General features: G+C 39.4%; 1 protein-coding gene across 1 annotated transcript; it reads right to left on the reverse strand.

The window, feature by feature from the left end:
- Positions 1-1,696: 1,696 nt before the first annotated feature.
- Positions 1,697-18,576, reverse strand: LOC116047391 (zinc finger protein 516-like). The gene is made up of 5 exons (XM_031296183.2): positions 18,302-18,576; positions 7,129-8,648; positions 4,764-6,053; positions 4,179-4,243; positions 1,697-2,134 (listed from the first exon to the last, which is right to left on the reverse strand). The coding sequence occupies exons 2-5, from the start codon at positions 8,471-8,473 to the stop codon at positions 2,084-2,086; spliced, it is 2,751 nt and encodes a 916-aa protein (XP_031152043.1). The 5' UTR covers positions 8,474-8,648; positions 18,302-18,576; the 3' UTR covers positions 1,697-2,083.
- Between the last annotated feature and the right edge of the window lie 164 nt (positions 18,577-18,740).

Genomic DNA, 18,740 nt, shown 5'->3' on the forward strand with positions numbered 1-18,740 from the left:
ATTACTACAAATATCAAGTACTTAGGAGTGTTAAAATTCAATTCTTATCAAACAAAAATACCATTAAATAAAGCAATCATTTACAATATTTATCAAAAAACAGGTTTTCCGCATAGATCAAAGTCAATAGTCAAATAATAAATTATGTATTCTCAAGATCTCCCAAGAATCCATAAGTTGATGGCTTTTTATCAAATGCATAGACTACTTCTCTATGGGAGATGAATACACTGAATCAGAACTAAAATATAGACATGCTAAACAAATCTGCAAACAAAAAACACGATAACAAATTTGAGAACAAGATGAATTTCAAAAACAAAATATTTTGCAATCTCTTTAGTAGCTTGACTGGCAGATGTAAGTCAGGGCCACGTCAGTAGAAATTGTTATTGCTACAGTTTCTAATTCTACAAATCACAGCATTAAATTGCTACATCACTAGCACAATGTGAAATGAGTGCAGATGTTTACGCTATATTTCTGATATGAGAAAAAAAGGACAAATAATAGCATTTAAATTTCAAAATTGGAATCATAAAACAGGACACCACATTTCATTGTAAATCGGCACATAAATGTGTTTGACAGACTGGCTACAACTATGGCCACCAGTTTAGGTATATTTCTGTGGTTTTCTCACATTAATTGATTATCCATTCTGGATCTTAGGTTTGGCAGTAGCTATGGATTTGCCATAGATATATGTTGAGTGATAAAGACCATGGTGCTGCTCCCGCTGTTTGACATGGATATAAAACTGGTCAAAAACACAAGGAGTGGTGTAGTGGTATAATCTATAGAAGCTGTAAACTGGAAGTGAGCAGTTAGTTAACTTGGTCACTAGAACTGCAGAATGTAGCAGAAGACAAGAAGATACACTGATGATGCCCTTCAGCATGTATGTGGGTATATTTGAGTATATACTGATCAAGAGTGAATTTACATGAAGAAAATCCAATTTCCTTGAGATGCTCATCTTCTGTCAAAAGTATGACTAGGTTTTGTAGTATACCAAGTCTCTGTGTAGCAAATGTAATGTTTAGGAGAAATATTTTTGCCAGTTATTTGAGTTGAAGTCAATCCACAACTTGTGATTGTGGGCTGAAGAGCTTTTAGATCACAACATGTTCTCACAACCGTTCTCTTAATGTGTGTGGGGTGATGAGCTAATAGTGCTAAAGCCTGATTTAGCTCTAATTAAGCCACCCCATAGTGACTTACAGAGGGATCATTGTTCATTTTTAGTTGAAAACTGTGAAAGCAAACTTTTGCTGGACCTTGCCTCTTTTGATATTACCAGCACTATACTTGTCATAGCATAGTGATGGATGACAACTGTCTACTGTAAGATCAGGATTTTAATAATTATGTGAATATGGGCTTAAAACTGAAACGTGACAACAAGCTGCAATTTATATTTAATTGCTCCACTGCATAATATTCTGTCTATATCTATGTTGAGACAATCAAATACAGTACTAACCTAAAACGGACATTTAACAAGCTTGTAGATTACATAAAAACAACAAACTGAAACATATATAGAGAGGTAAAAGTGAAGTAAAATGTTCAGGTCACAGTTTACATCTTTGAAGTACTTCTAAATGTTTCTAGTGGCATCCTGGTTTTTAATGTTTGATGGTGGAAGGGGGGTGGTTGTATCGTTTTGCTGGATCTCACCAGCTAGAGCTCATTTTTTACACAAAACCAGCAGATAACTCCTGCGCTTTAGCCAATATGTCCTCTTTATCCTTTAGCAAATGTAGCTTCTCATTTCATTTCCACCGACATCACCCCTAAATGTTTATGTTTACAAAAAGCTCAAACGGGTTTACCTCATTTCCATGTGTGTTTTGGTAACTAACATATCTACACTCTTAACAAACAAAAACCATGCGCAACACTTCAAATTAAATCATATTACAAAATAATAAGAGTCCACCTCATTGCTTTGCATATAATGTGCATTATCCAGTGCCTCTGTCCTTTAGGAGTTATGGCTGGTTCCTTTAAAGAACAGCAGGCCTCTTTGATCAGCAGTATCATGCAGGCTGGAAGCCAACAGGAACACAATGTCACTTCACGTTCCTTTGTGAAGAGACCCTGAGGAGGAAGTGGAGCGGCTATTCACCTGCAGGGAGACAAGTGTCAAGCACACCAGTTAGATTTTATCTAACACTGAGAGGGAATGTGTGTATATGCACACTGTTATACTATCAGTTAATGAGCTAGCAGCGTATAACCAAATACTTGAATGTTCAAAATCATACATACTTAAAGGGAAACAATGCTATCTGAAATCACAATATTTAGATTTCTTAATATCATAATTACTTGACAGTTTTCTTTAGTTCATAACAGCTACTCGGTTATCGTTTAATGACTACATGTATTTTCAACAAGAGCTATCAATTTGAATCAGTTACTTATTATGGCTTGGAATATTTAACTGGAAATTTATTTTACAAAGTTTGTTAGTTTTTATTTTAGAATGATATTCCTTTCATTTATTAAACATGTAAAGCAAATTTAGCGTCACATGTAGGTTTAGGCTTATACGTTTAAGATATTCTGATGAATTTTGCAATTTTAGCATTTTAGCAACACAGTTTTGTGTAGCATATAAAGAATGACTACCTGCTCAATTTAAACAACAGAACTAAGTACATGGGGAATTGTTTACTGATTAATTTGTCACAAAAATGTTCTTACAGTAGCCATATTTTAAATACTCAAATGTCTGATGACATGATGTTGTCTAGTGCAGGCCCTGTCACAATATGCTTATATTGTATGCAGTAGCTACTGTATTAGATGACCTAAGGTGTCAGTAATGTAGAGCTACACATAAATAGGCTTCATGTTGTGGTATATGTGCATATCATGGACAGAGTGAAGCTGGTGCCTTCTTAAAAATGAAAGTTTAAAGACCAGAAGACACAAGAAACAAAGAAAATGAAACAATAATTTCTAATTTGTCAACACAAAATATGGTTTAATATTACTGCCCCCACCATTTTATCCATATTGGATAATCTGATTTGTAATTCCTCACCCAGATTGAGCTATTGCCCATCTCTCGTGTTTAAAAAGTTGCCCACATATTACTCTAGGGGGAAAGAGGAGGAAGCAAGAACAGTTGTAGGCAGCATCAGGGTAGGCTTGACTGACACACCATATGGAGATGCTGGGCGAGTTTTACCCTGAGGGGGACAACAGTGTTTTTGTTATTATTTGTTTGCCTCATCCCTGTCAGCCTCTCTTACGGAAACGAGAAGGAAGAGACAGCCAGGTTGGGGAAGCTGACAGCAATCCACGCAAACGTATGAAAACACACAGACGCACATGTGCACAGAAGTGACAGACTGTATTCAGACGCAGACAAGGTACAGAGACGAGGACAGGAACACAGTTGGCGAAGACATGCTGTACATACTTGTGAGGGATAGAAGGACTTTTATGCTGTTCTTAATTTTAGAAAGTAAATTGATGGATCTTTAGAGTTATATATTTCAGTTTAACTGTAAATAAGGCCAACATCTCTGATGTAAACAATTGACTGGCATTTCCTTTAGTACAATGACAAAATGTAAGATATAATGCTTGCTTAAGGGGATAAAGGTCTGTTTACATTAGTGATGTTTCTATACACAGGACAGGATTTCCCCAGAAAGTTGTTTAGCAGAGGTGGTGAGCCACCCAGATCCCGACGCATCTCACCTTGTAATCAATTTATTTACTAAATGTCAGGAGATTACAGTCTAAACAACAGCCACCCTCATTAAATGTATGGCATTTGTGCGAAAAAGCATCTCAGCTCTTTTTGCTGTAGGTTAATGTTTTATTTCTTTATTTCTAAGTGTATTCAGTTATGTTTTAGTGAAGGTGTCTTTACTCACGTCCACTATAAAACACACTGTAGGAAACCTTGGCAGCAGTAACAGGTTTATATTTTCAATTCTGTTAACTTTAGAAACTTAAAATGGTGATTTTTCATCTAAATGTAAAACTCTTCAATTATACATATAAATATATCCGTAATATAAATAGTAAAAATGGCACGATTGGGCCTTTTGTTTATTAAAATAAAATCCACCCATTTACTTTTCTGTAGGCTGAAGACTAGGAGACAATTTCTTACAAACTACAATATCAGTGGCTGCAAGACAACATACTTGTTTGGAAGCTTCAGAGGTGGGGTGGACTTCTTTTCCAAAATTTCCATTTAACTGCAACATTGCTGTAAAAAAAGCATGTAAACATAAATATCATGGTCATGTCTCATTCTGATTTGCACAAGACATTAAAAGGCTACTGCTGACTCATCCTTCAGTGTAAAACATCATAACATTAGAGGTCCCTTATCCTGGGTTGCCAGTGGGTAAACGGGCATTGTTGTTTAATCCATTCTAATTTTAATTTTAGCAATCTGACAGCTTGAAAAATTAATATTCAGTTGATTGATATGGAATCCCATTTCCACCAGTAAAAGAAAAAATTAAGGTTAAAACTTAGCCTTGAGTTGAAAAAAAAAGATCCTGTCAGTCATTATGAAAATCTTTCTCAAAAATAATGACTTAGTATGTCAAAATAAAAATAAACTTTAATCAAAAGTCATTATTTTTGAGATTCTTTGTAATTATTTCAAGAAAGTTTCTCATCTTGAGTTGAAGGATCTTTTTTTTCCCCCATCACATTGGTGGTAATGGGCTTCCATACAGTTACAGTAAATTTATCACAAAAACAAAGCTCCTACTCACCTTGTGGATCAATCCTGGGATCAACAAACCCCCAGTGCTGGTAAAGAGCAGCAAGATCATGGGGACTGTAGTTTTTCAGGAGACTCAAAATATCAATGTCCATTGGCATTTCTCCTGTTGATTCATTTTTTACCTGAGCAAAACGGAGTGGTTCTAAATATGCTTTGTGGCCCCACATGTTCATGGCAGCCCACAGATCAGGATCCTTAGGAACAGAAGAGGAGTCGCATGACAGCCTGCGGGGATGAGGTCTATCTGCAGAAGCGTTAGATGAAGTCCCGTCATGATTTCTGGCCAACATGAAACCTAAACCCTCCTGAGGGAAGTTTCCTTCCACTGCAGCTATGTGGCTTCTGTGTTTAGGGCTGTTTGTAGGCTGGAAACTAGGGGCACTCTTGCTGTGCACAATACTGCTTGATGAAGTAGCTTGAGTGCTGGAGCTTTTACTTCCCCCCTTTTCTGCCCGGTTATGTTCACCAGACTTCTTCTGAGGTAGGAGTCCCATCCTCCCACTAGACTGTGTTCCATCTGAAGAACGTGAGTCCTTAGACTGATGCTTGGACTTAGGGACGCCTGATTTGGTCTTGGGGGCTGAGTGCTTGCTGCTGCTGCTGCTGCTGCTGCTGCTGCTTGTCAAAGCTGGAGGCTGTGTGCGCTGAGTTCTTGGTGCAGGTAAAGCAGGGCAGTCCTTGCCTTCGAGAAATGGTGGCGGCCCTGTGCGTCTCCACTGGGTAGCACCTGCCTTTAAATTCTTGGGGCTGTTAGTGCAGGGTGCCCACTTGGGTGCCATGGAGCTGCTGTTATCCACCCTGTGTGCAACCCGCTGGTGGATCCACAGTACTTCTGGGTAGTTGGTAGTGTGGGAGCAGTATGGGCACTGATGTCTCACCAGGCCCTCTGTCTTTATTGGATAATTTACAGTGCCGTCTCCTTCATTAATGGGTAATGAAGACAGATTAAGAAGACTATCAGCATCATTAGTAGTGTGTCCCTGCCCTTTAAACTCAGTACCATTTGATTTTTTTGTTTTAATGTTGGACTCTGCTGACCCCTGGTCAGGCGGACATGTGTAAGGATTCCAGAATGGCTGACTGAGCAATTCACTCCTGTTTCTGAGGTAGTCCATGTATCTTGAGGCCTTGGAACCACTTGGGTTAATGTTGTCCAAAATGGTGCTTTCTTTGCAGTAGGGACTCAGGATGTCCTGGTGCTGCCTGTGCCGGTGAGACCTGAGTAGTGAGGCGTCGACAGTGTGGAAATCACAGTGCTCGCAGAAGTATGTTTTTTTATCTGTAGGTAGGAGCAAAAAATAAATGTTAAGGACATACATAGAATTTAAGTGTTGTGTCATTATGTGTATGCATGTGCTTATACGATGCCCCTATATGTGTGTTATGTTGTTTCACCATTCAATTGGTGTCTGCCTGGTCTTAAAAAATTGTTACAGGCAAATTGGCTTTAAATTCCTGATTATTGACTTTTCTGCATTAAGACAAAATCTTTCAAGATAGAACCGCAATGCATCTAAGATTTTTTTTTTTCCACCCCCAGTAACATAATCATTAGCAGTAATTATATTAGCAAGAAAAGCATTGTTTAGGCCATCAGGGGTCTGAAGTTACATTGGCTTATAGAAACCATACTAAGAAACCATAATACATTTCATATTGAAATAAACATCTGCTCTAAGTACATGTGAATGAGTAAATATGTTTCATTGCTGACATTGATGTTAGCTCTAAATCTTAAGGTGGCAGATTTTGACACATTTTAATGAACCTTTTGACAAATATGAATAAATCTGGGTCTTACAATAAATGTTTTAATGCTTAAGGCACCTGTTGTCAGTGCAGCTGTTTCAAGTGTTAAAATCATCAGATCTTTAGCTAACAAAACAGCTAAAGGTTAAAGGTGCTAAACTTAATACGTCCCTTTTAAAATCTTCTGAAGCAGGAGCTTTAATGGGCATGCATTTTCAAAGTATAAACAAGTGCAATAACAGTTGCTGAAATTCAGTTATAAATTCACTAGAGGTCTCCCTTTTCCACAGTACAATGTTAAATTCTAAATAAAATCCACATAAATGGCCTGGTAAGTTTAACTGACCTGGCAGCAATATCAGAGAGTCTGATCTTGGTCTGTCTATATTAAAGTCAGCCGTTTACTAGCAAAAGTGGCACATCCGCATGTCCACAAACAAAACCTTTGATATCTTAATTTAAATAAAAAGGGTACACTATTCAATACAAAGCAAATGCCCACCACACAAGCTGGGCCTGGTAATTGATTCCTATTATAAGGTTTTTCAACTATTGTCTTGTCTAAACTGTAGCACAGATATTGTAGTGTGGTGTATATGGCTTACCCTCCTGATCTTGGCTGCTGGTGCTGTTGGTCTGTTTAGGTGTGAGGTGAACATCTTTGACTTTCTTAGTCTGAAGTGCCTCATAAAACGCATGACCAAGTCCGTTCAACAAAATACGGTCTTTCTGGGAAATCTTTTTGTCAACACCTTTAGTGTGAGTCAAGGTGTTTGATGTGTGATCAAGGCCTGTGTCACCCTTCATCTTCTTAATGTTGGAGCTGGAGGTGTGGATTTGCTTCCTCTTCTTCTCCTGCTTCAGGGGTACATACTCGCCCCTTTCTGTGTTATATGCCACCTCAGCATCTGCTAGCCTCTCCTCCCATCCCAGACATTTCTCTGTGGCCTCCACTAGTCGTCCTCTTGTGGCCAACTGCCACGCTTGATAACTGCAAACTGGATCCAGCTCTGGAATTCGCCTGCCCAGGCTCTTTTCCTCAGGAGTTTCCCTTGGTCCAGCACATGTGAGGTTCAGGCTTTCCAAAAAATAACTCTTAGCAATGTGCAGCTCAGGAGCTTTAATGTCTTCCTGTGGTGGTTTTTGTGTCTGAGTGCGGCAGTGGTTCGGTTTATGTAGCTTTTCATGTATTCGTAATGTCTTGCGGTCATAGAAGAAGTTACCACAGCCAGCACAGAGCTCATAGAGGCACTCTTCATTTGTCAGCAATTCTGGGTCCTGAGGAACTCCATTGATGGTGGCAGGCAGCTCATTGCTTTTGCCACTTCTTAGCTGGGCTTTGACCCGGTGAATGCGCATATGACTTTGGAGGAACCATGCTTGGCGGAAACGGCGTCCGCAAATCCGGCAACCGTGATCCTGGGAGCTGCGGTGCCTTTTCATGTGGGATTTAAGGAGTAGGACCTGAGGGAAAACCTGGCCACAAATGCTGCAGGTACAGGACCCATCATCAGCCCCATCACCGACCTCAACACCATCTTTACTCTTAACTTTTTTCTTGGTTCCTTTCTTCTTCACTTTCCCGTTGACATTATGAGCTTTGTCAGATGTGCTGACGATTTCAGGAGGGTCAGGTGTCTCAGCGTTATCTTTCTGCCCTTGATCTCTTTCCTTCTCCTTGTCACTGAGGTTATGGCTGAATAGGCCCAGTTTATGGCTTCGAATGTGGGCCTTCAGACTGCCCTTCTGAGCCGTCCTGTGCTCACAGTATGGACACTTGTACGGCTTCTCCCGTGTGTGTCTTCTCATGTGCTGCGACAGAGAGCTGAGAAGAGGAAAGCTGCGGCCACACACCCCACAGGTGTGGCCAGAGGTCACATCTTCCTTTATCTCTGCCTTTATATTAGCTGTGGGTTTTTTTGAATCATCCTCCCTCTCTTCTGTCTCCATTACTTTTCCTGGTACGTCAAAAGCCACAGCTGTGTTATAAAATCCTCTAACTATGAAAAGTTTATCTTCCAAAAGTTAGTGAGTTCTCAGAAAAGGCATTTCACAGCTTTAGTGTCCATCCTGATTTTTGAAAAGATGTTCTTTTCCAGGTTGCATACTGTTTTGGCAAGAATACCTGAAAAAATAGAAAAAGAAATTAAAAATTACACTTATGATCCAAATTCAAAAATGACATCAAAAAAGGTCAGTCAAATATTATTACCAATATATATATATAAAATTATTCTGTATATTTTTATATATATATACAGTATGTGTGTATATATATATATATATATATATATATATATATATATATGTATATATATATATACACACATTCTTAAGAGCGAGATATAATATCGCTAAACAAATCTCTTTTTAATAACGATGAATTCCAAAATCTTATTAAAACACATCCTCATGTATGTGAAGTTAAAATAAGATAGGCCTAAACCTTTTTGAGCTTAGTTTAACTGCATCACACAGAGCATTCCTCCAGATGCACTTAGCACTATACAATAAAATACATTTAAAAAAACCAAATCAATAAAAAAGGCAATATATACATTCAACAGTAAAAAACAATAAGACCAATAAAACCACAAAGAACATACAATTCATAAAACGTAAGCAGACAATACTTGAGGAAACCTTTTTGGCGATACCTATAAAAAGCTGGCGCTATGCAAAGAGCACCAAACTGTTATTTAGTTTTAACAGTGATGATACATATAAAGAGTATGTGAGCACACTACAGGCTGTCATGCCTATAAGGTTTAAAGTCACCTTTCAAATTCAGAATAGTAAGAGAAATGGTGACAATTCTGCCTAAAACGCACTATTTTGTTTTCCCAAATCAAAGAACTGCGATTGATATTTTTCTGTCAAACAAAATCACATTTATTTTGTTTCCTTTTGCTTATACGTAGGTACACAGAACCTATCCAGATAGGCAGAGACTGGTTTAGCTTTGAATACACTAACAATGAAAGCTAAAGTTGCTTATATGTAAGGTAGTTTCACCCAGTATGTGTAAAAACTACAAACTGAGGCCATTTGCATCACACAGATTTTAGAATAACCATTGTCCCTCAGTGGATGAGCGACGCCTGTCTGTGCGTATTAGAGCGCGGGTCAGCGTCTCAACATGCGTGTGTGTCAGTCCTTTGGTTTACTATGCCTAAATTGAGTGTGTGAGGTGAAGCATGAAGAGATGTATTCATTCCTGGCCAACAAGGATGAGCCCTGAGGGGCAGTCTACTCTAATTCACGATCAATACTCCATTATCAACTAACTTAGCTCACATCAAGGACACACACAGCCCTGATTCTGGGGTAAGTGCTTACATAAAATTGTGGGTAATGGTAACAAGGTACATTTCTAAATATTACTGATGGGGAGAAATATCCCATTGTCACTAACGCAGGCAGGGGGGTGATGTGGTTAAACATGTTCCTCAGGCAAACATGAATATTTGTTGGATTTTAATGGAGAAAGAAAGTACTCGATGGCGTATAGCCAGCCAGGCAGTCAAAAGAAAAACCTGCCATTGTGTCGGCCGCACCAGAACTGTCACATCGCCTCATGTCTGGCCCTCCACCCCTCATTGGGAGGTCGAGAGAGTTATTGTTAAAGCAAGGAGGCCTGGGCCTACACGTCACTGTCTTCGAATACATGTCTGGGCAAAGAGGCAGGACAAAAGGCGACTCTTGTTTGTCTTGTCAGTCTTTAGGAAAAACTAGGTGCACATAACACATAAAGGCTAGAAAAAGATATGGTGACTCTGGTATGATTTTCAGGGGAATGAGGTTTGCTGTCTAATTATCTGTATCTGCCTCCAAGGTCGCATCTGCCTGCATGCATGCCTGCCTGCGGTCATGTGTGCTGATCCGCTCATGCTGGAATGGGTGTTGTATCTGGAATATGGGAGGAGTTTAGAAGGTTTTTCGGCACATGGCAGGTGTTTGGTAGGCAGACGCCATCAGATTAGTGCATGGGCAATGTGGCACACTGTCTCCAAGAGGGGGAGGATGTGCAAGGAAAACTGAAGGGTGGCAATTAAGGGGTTAAGGTTAAGGCAAATGTAATGAGTTAACACAATGGGGATAAAGTCAGAGAGCTGAGGGCAACAGATGGGAATAAACCGGCCATTAGTATGGAGTTAGCCGCCTCTACAGTATGAGCTTATGCCTTTGTCAAAGCAGCCTACGTGCTTAGCGTGTGCTATATATTTGCATTTGCAGTATTCTACTTTTGCTCAATCACACAAAGAAAATGCATTTGAAAATTGTTAAATAAGAAATTTGTTTACTGCATTTTTTACAAGAAAAATCAATCTTATAAAATAACTTGAACCCTCCAGTTTTCTCTTTTTTCCTCCCCTCTCTGTGCGTCACTATGTTTTCCACCTTTTCTGCTTTCATCCCATAACTACTGAAAGCCATTTGGAAGATCTGTTAAGTAATGCAAATAGCCAAACATGTTGCTGCAGGGGCTTAACTCATTTCTTTTAGAATCCCTCGCTCCCTTTTTCTCTCTCTTTTCTTTGGCAGATGAATAGGCATGTCCAGTCAGCTGTCCTCGCATTGATTCATCCTGACGTCCCAACCAGCTCAGCACAAACTTCCTATGGTCAGGGCACTGATGCTGTGTGTGTGTGTGTGTGTGTGTGTGTGTGTGTGTGTGTGTGTGTGTGTGTGTGTGTGTGTGTGTGTGTGTGAGAATCCACTGTTGGTGTGTCATATGTGGGTGCACTGCCTGTGTGCCTGTTTGCTGCACCGAAACTGTGGGTGTAATTTCCTGCTGGGATCTGGAAATAGCATTTTCCCAGAATTTATTTGGCAAGATACTATAGCATCCAACACCCCTTTTTGTGTAAGTAAGAAATGTCCACTTAATAGCTAATAACTGCAAAAATTCTGCAACTGTAGACGCAAGTATGTGTGAACCCTATGTATACTGTATGTTCCTGTGTGTGTGTGTGTGTGTGTGTGTGTGTGTGTGTGTGTGTGTGTGTGTGTGTGTGTGTGCGTGCTGAAGTCATCCAAATATTCTCAACAACCAGCAACAAGCATGTGCCAACATACCCCTGACTGGAGATAGCATGTGACTGTCCTTATGCTAGTGTTCAAAGCCATAGTCACTCGCTAAGCCTCAGCTCGCATCTACCGTTTTGTGTCCAATAATCCTGTCTGTTTCCACCAACTGCAAACACAACTGAGGCATAAAACAAAATTATTACACAAACTGAGGATGTTTCTTTCCTTGGAAAATAGTCTACATGCAAAGGCCAGATATTTTCAAAGCTTTTTTTTCCATTAATCTTCAAGTCCTTTTAGCTTTCCTAAAACTCAGAAGCCTGTCTGCTGTAGAAAATGTGAATGTAATCGCACACAAAATCAAATCACTTTTAAAACATTGTTTCAGCTATTAAATCATTACAGAAAATACTCAATCATAAAAATGGCAGTCAAGTTCCTGGAGGCTATGTGTTCCAGAGAAAATATTAAACTGCATACTGAAGGCAAAGTCACCGCTAAAAAACTAGATTTTTACTGATTTCTAATATTCTGCCGGGACATGTTGCTGGTTACAATTTAGAGTAGGTGATGTGCAATGGTTAATTCATATTTTTATAGCAACTTCCCTACACTGTATACAGTATGCATTCCCTCACTCCAAGGTGTGGAGTATCATTATATTAACTGACAGATTTAGTTGTGTGAAAACTCTTTTATTTCTCTTTTATATCCAATGTCTGAAACACGTTTCTTTAACTCTAGCCTGCATTTTAACCTATAGTGTGTCTACAGGACCAATAACACATGAGCTTTCTGCAATAAATCATAAATCCTTTATTTTTCAGTAACTCACACTGGACCATCTAAAATAAAAGTCAGAGACTATAGCCATATTGAACATCTGTACAGAATGATGCTGCAGCAAAGGAGAAAATGTGTTTCTTATCTCTTTACTTGTGTTTTGGAGCAAGTATGCAGAAAATGTAATCTCGGCTGATGCAGACGACTCCTTCCAGATGTAGGGGAGTCGACACACACTCCCAGGTGCTTGCATAAGACGACATGTTTAATGACTATCCAACAACACAAGTTAGCATGCTCAGCATTCAGGTCTGTAAGCTAAATAAGCTTCCACTTTAAATTCACAAAAATGACTCTGAATATGTATTACTCAAAGACCCCACTGTCAAGGTAATGTCCTTACAACATCCCTATGACCACAGAACTATGTTAGAGCAAAGTGCTAAAAAAATCAATAATCTTGCATTATTTCCCTAGCATAAGACACACTGTTCTGTGTTGTTCATGCTGACGACATAATGAGCTCAATTGATTTGACACATTTTGATATACCTGAACAGAACCTGGTATGAGTGTATGATTTAGGCATAACGTGTATTCAGTACCAACACTGTTCCAAGAATGAGTTAGCCTAATTGTATACAAAAAAACTGTACTGTACTGTAGACTAACAGCCTAATGTACCTAAGAGATTAGACATCCATCACCTCAACAGTCACAATCATGGACAAACTTGCACACATTCGTGCCCATCCCCCTCCTTGTCCAACTCTGCACTCGGTTACACAACATATACAGGGATTACTCTTCATAGCATGAGATGAGCTGCTCAATGAGTGGCCTTTTATCATGGATACCCCTTGGTGCTATAAAGCACACACAGGGAAGGGAAACTGACAAAGAGAAGAGAGATTCTTGGCAGAGATTTTACCTGTTGTGAAAATGTGAACAGTTACTCTAAATAATACACATGATGTCTTATGCAGGCCCAAATGCAGACATCAAAAACTAACTGAACAATGCAACTGAAAGCAGAAAGGCAAAGATGAAGAGATGTGATTTTTGGAGACATTTACAAATGACTTGTAATTTAAGCTTCTATTTATGATGTTAATTTATCTGCTATGGTAGGCCTGAGAATCCACTGTGGACCTACTCTCTTTTCAGTGTGGATTGGCTAGTGTTGGAGACACTGGAGTATAATCTGCTGGCATTAACTTGCTCTCTAAAAAAAGCACTCTCGACAGGGATTAGATTATCATTGCAAGGTCAACTCAGACTTGCTTTGACTGTCTCCCTTTATGTCTCTCTATCATTTTGCTTCCTGTCTTTCACTTGATCAGTTTTTCTGTGATCCTGTGTTCTACCTACTACCTCTGTCAAGTGTAAATTGTAAACACTGACATTCACTTCAGTCTCACCTTAAGTATAGAGCACGCTGCCAATGCAACATAAAACATACCAGATTAACACAGATTAAATATACAGGACGTTGTAGTACGTGTCCTCCTCCAAAGCTTGACGCCACAGAAAAACTAAAACTTCAAATACCCACACCATGTTTGATAGATTAAAGTGAGATTAGATTACATTAAGAAAAAGTTGTTCTTATTTGGTTTGACCTGGAAAATGAGACTGATCGTCACACTTTGTTTATTCTCAGTGGAGCAATTCCAGGATTAAACCCCTGATGACACCAGTTTGAATGAAAGTACTTGATGTTGTCTTTGAAAGAGACTTGTCAAATTTTAGGACAAATTCCTGTCAATTTGGTTGACGTGGTAATATAGCTGCAGCTAATGGTTATTTTCATTATCTATTAATTTGCTGATTATTTTTCAGTATATTGGTTGGTCTACAAAACATTTAAAAAATTGTGAAAAAGGGCCATCACAATTCACCAGAGGCCAATTTGACACATCTAAATAGCTTGTGTTTGTCTGACTAACAAAAAGTCCAAAACCCAAGGTTTTCAGTTTACCATCACGGCGCAGTAAGAAAATCCATACATTATCACATTTAAGCCTTTTAAGAGGCTGGAACAAGTCATGTTTGCTCAACTTCTTTTAAATTTTGATCGACTCATCAATAAATTAAGTAATTGTTTCAGCTTTATATGTAAATTAAGTATCGAACCTTGAACATTGCATGGTTGTAGATCACATAACAGAATAGAAATTGCTTAATTCAATATACTCCCTTTTTAACCAGCTTGATCTTTTGTGATATAGGTATTTCATCTCAATAGTGGGCATAGGCTGGCTGTGGTTATACTGAATTACACTCATAAAATACTAGGTAAAGAAAACTTTTGTCACACACAAAGGTAACGTGTCAATGATTTGAGCGTTTACACTTCGCTCCTGAGATTTGGATAAGAATCTCATGAGGACAACCGGTACTTGTAAGAAGTTTTGAAATTGACTTTGCCTATTAGATTGCACAAGATGAATGCACTAGATCAAAATTCTCAAATTACATAGAAGAAGTTGAGTTGTAGTACAGAACAACGTGTGTAATTTCCTATTTCCTGCTATGATTAAGGTAAGGATTGAAGGGTAAGGCGATACCTGCGATTTTACCCTGGAGCAAAAGAATGACAGCTGGCAGCAGGGTCTGGATTAGGTTTCCCATAGGGGGTATTGCATCTTTTACACCACCGCTCCTTTGGAGTAGAATGGGCCGATAAGTAACCTGACTCCCTCAGACTCATCCAATCTCGTCTCCCTCTGTCTCAGTGGGGCCAAACAGAAGGGATCTGTGAACGCCTTACTCATCCCTCCCATCTTCCATCTGGACATTTTGCCAGTGTTTGCACTACAGTTCCTCCAGTGGAGCCTTAAAGGGCTAGTTCTTTTTTATCTGATTCATCACAAAACCTATTCAATACTTGCACTATATTTTGTTTTGGTGGGTGAGATGTTTACAAAAAAGCTGCCTTATGACCAGAGAGGAACACTGCACTGTATTAGTCCAGTACCTTACTTTAATTAGATTACAATGCAATTCTTAAAAACTAGTACTATTGTAAGTAACAATGGCAGACACATTCAAACAGTTCCTACAGTAAATGCAAATGTTTCCCATTTTCAAGACATGTTTGACATGTTCACACAGTAGTTATATTTTGACAGAATGTATTGACAGATCTTAACATTAACTAGAATACCTGTTATTTTTATTAGTGGATAATTCTAATTTCTTAACTTAATATAGTTTGGTCTATCAAATGCCAGAAAGTAGTGGAAAAAGTGCCAATGTCGACATATGTAAACATAAAAATGCAAATATTCATATTTAGAAGCTGAAACCAATGAAGTTGTGTCCACATACTGGTTGTTTTGGCTCTAATTAAATCCAATTTCTTTTCATGGCATGCAGCAGCTAGGTAAATCCTCTTTTGTCATTCAAAAAGACATTATTTTATTTTTTGGAGTGCTTCCATTCCCATCTGTTTACCTGTAGTCACTTTAAGTTGTTTAATATGTTAGACTCCCCAAGGTCCAGCTTGAATAACACACCCCATACAGACAAAAACAACATGGGAGAGACAGGTAGCATATGTTAACACTGCACTAAATCTGTATGCTCTGCTGTTAGGTGATAACATCAGAAGAGAGGATGCACACTCAGCAAGAATGTGCACGTTTTTCCATAATTTGCAGACTTGTGGCCCTGTGCAGTTACATTTAAGTGTAATTATTACTGCTTAAAACATGATATATATTTAGTATTGAACCTGCTCATGCTTTTTATTGTAACTTTCCTTTTGATCACAAAAACGACACAATGAGACAGGGAAAATGTACAGTACCTCAAGATATAAGTGTAATAACAAAGGTATTCAACAGTTAAATACTTAATAATTACAGTAAAAGAAATTACGCTTTTGAGATATCGGCAGCAAGTGATGACCTACCGTAGCTTTTGAAAAAATCAATTTTGTTGATATAATGGCTGTAACTTACTGGGATGTTTGTGCATTTTTCAAATGGTGATGGATGAAAAAAAGGAGTTGGCGTACAATATATTTTTGAATGTGAGCCCCCGGCACATGTGGCTTTAAGGTTTTAATGACCTCACAATGCATTCACAGGAACAACAGCACAATGACTCTGACCTGTTTTGAACACCGATTTCTCCTGGGGTTTTCTCCTTTTACAATGCCCTCTCCCTGAAGTGCCTTGCAGGACTTTAAAGACTCAAAATGTAATTTGTCGGGGTCAGTCATCTCCACAATTTCTTGTGGCTATTTTTGAGTTTTTTTTTTTATATTATTAAATGCTGTTAACAAAGCTGTTTTCATTTACTCCAGACTAAGGAAAACAAAATGTCTCAGCCCATTGTCACACAAGGGAGCTGCCCAAAGTAGAGATGGCCTTACCCCCTCACATCTTCCTGTCTGCGCCCCTCCCCCCTTCCAGCAACAAGCCCCTGTCCAGACCCCAGTCTCCTGACCTAATCTAGATGATTAAATCATTTTTCTTTAGCACAAATTTTGTCCCTCGCTACTCTTGTCTAATAGTCATCGCACACCCTCCCCTATTGATCGTCATGCTGAGGAGATTACCCTAATAGCTGGGATTACCTCCCCACATGTTGGTTGGCCACATACAAGGGGGGAAGGGGGGAGAGCTGGGGATGGTGCATGTTGTGCATGATGTGCAAGTGTATGGAAGGAGGGTGGGAGGGGTGGAGGAGTAAGAAAAAGAAATTCTGGTTTTGTTCATTGTCTTTAAGTACTTGAACATAAAAGAGCTACAACCGCTATCATGTGTGATTGCCTGTGGGATGTAATTAGACTTTTAACAGCCTACATAATTTATCCTTCAATGCAAACACTGATGATAAGTCATGAGACAACAGCAGGCAGACAAACAACACCCTGAAGACCTATTTGACAAATATTGTTCTCTCGTGCTCATTAACTCTATACATCCCGGGTTTAAGTTTAAGGGCCAGTGGCATCACCTTGCAATGCTGTTTACTGGATATGAAACAATTAGTTGTTGATTAATCGACTGACAGAAACTTAATCACCCACAATTTTGATAGTTGGTTAATCGTTTCAGTCAGTTATCAAGCAAAAATGCCAAACGTTATCATCTTTTCTCTGTTAAGTCATTGTAAATGAAATGCCTTTTGGTTTTATACTGTTGGTCGAACACAGCAAGTAATTGAATGTCACCATGGGATATTGTGGCAGTTATTTCCCATTATTTTATGACTTTTTTATAGACTAAACAATTAATCAATCAATAATTAATATAACTTTTAGTTTCCATCCTACATGGCCTCATAACAATAACTACAACAATATGCTGTCCAGCTCTATCCCATCCACATGTTTCACGATGGCTCAGCTGGACATCTCTGGTTTGGTGGCTGCTGGCTGTGAGGTGTTTTAGTTTACTGTTTCTAACAAGTGCCAGCAGTGGAAGAAGCTAGAAATCAAGATGTTATACCCACAGAGGGAGGCAGGCAGTGTGAGAGAGAGACTGGAGGCCATTGAGACAGTGCAGAGAAAAGGAATTCCGTTAATCCGCTGCTGATCTGGTAGGCTACAATGGCAGCCTTGTTGTCTGTCCCATTTGCACTCACTTACCACAAGTTTGCGTGCGTTGACAATGTTCACTGATAGCCAGTTCACAGTCGTGCCAAACCACAGTAAAGATAACATTAGCACATGGTGATGATAATGTGGGGAGCGAGGAGACTTGTCGTTAGTAGCAGCCTGCTCCAACACGAGATCCAGCGGACACTTGGCCGAGTGTTTTACTACGAATGACATCCATATTACTGACTCACTAACCGACGGGATGTTGTAGCTAGTTAACTTTCGCTACATAAACTCCTAAAAACAGAGCACCGCACTTACAACACACTGACTGAGCCACTACAGCATCCTACCTATCCTGTGTGCCACACTATCTTTTGTTAGTTAACCGTCGTTTAGCATCTTACCTTAGAGGGGTTAACGTTTGGCGGCAGGTTGCTCCTGAAGGCATCCCATCACCGATAAAAAACGATGGCGAGCTTCGTTTAACAGATTAACACTTGTCGAAATCAGGACGCCTTCCGTCCGCTGTGGGTTCATCTCTTTTCTTCTCGGTAGCGTTAAAACTTCACTGTCTCTCAATGACAGCGGTGCACCTGGACCGCAGTCCCGTCCTCCTCCTGCGCAGCGGCAGCAGTTGTTGTTTGGGACAAGAGTGACGCGAGAGATAACGTTATTAACGTTAATAACAAGTGACGCCGAGTGATCTCTGCGTGCGCGCGGCTCTGCCCCGTTCACTTCAACTGAGCTGAGAGGTGACCAGTAGGCGCGCGCGCGGACATTATCTTAGATTTATGCGTTAGTTTATGTCGTAGCCTATAACACATTTTATTTATATAGCGCTTT

Source organism: Sander lucioperca, chromosome 16 (assembly GCF_008315115.2).
Source record: "Sander lucioperca isolate FBNREF2018 chromosome 16, SLUC_FBN_1.2, whole genome shotgun sequence".
Lineage (NCBI taxonomy): Eukaryota > Metazoa > Chordata > Actinopteri > Perciformes > Percidae > Sander > Sander lucioperca.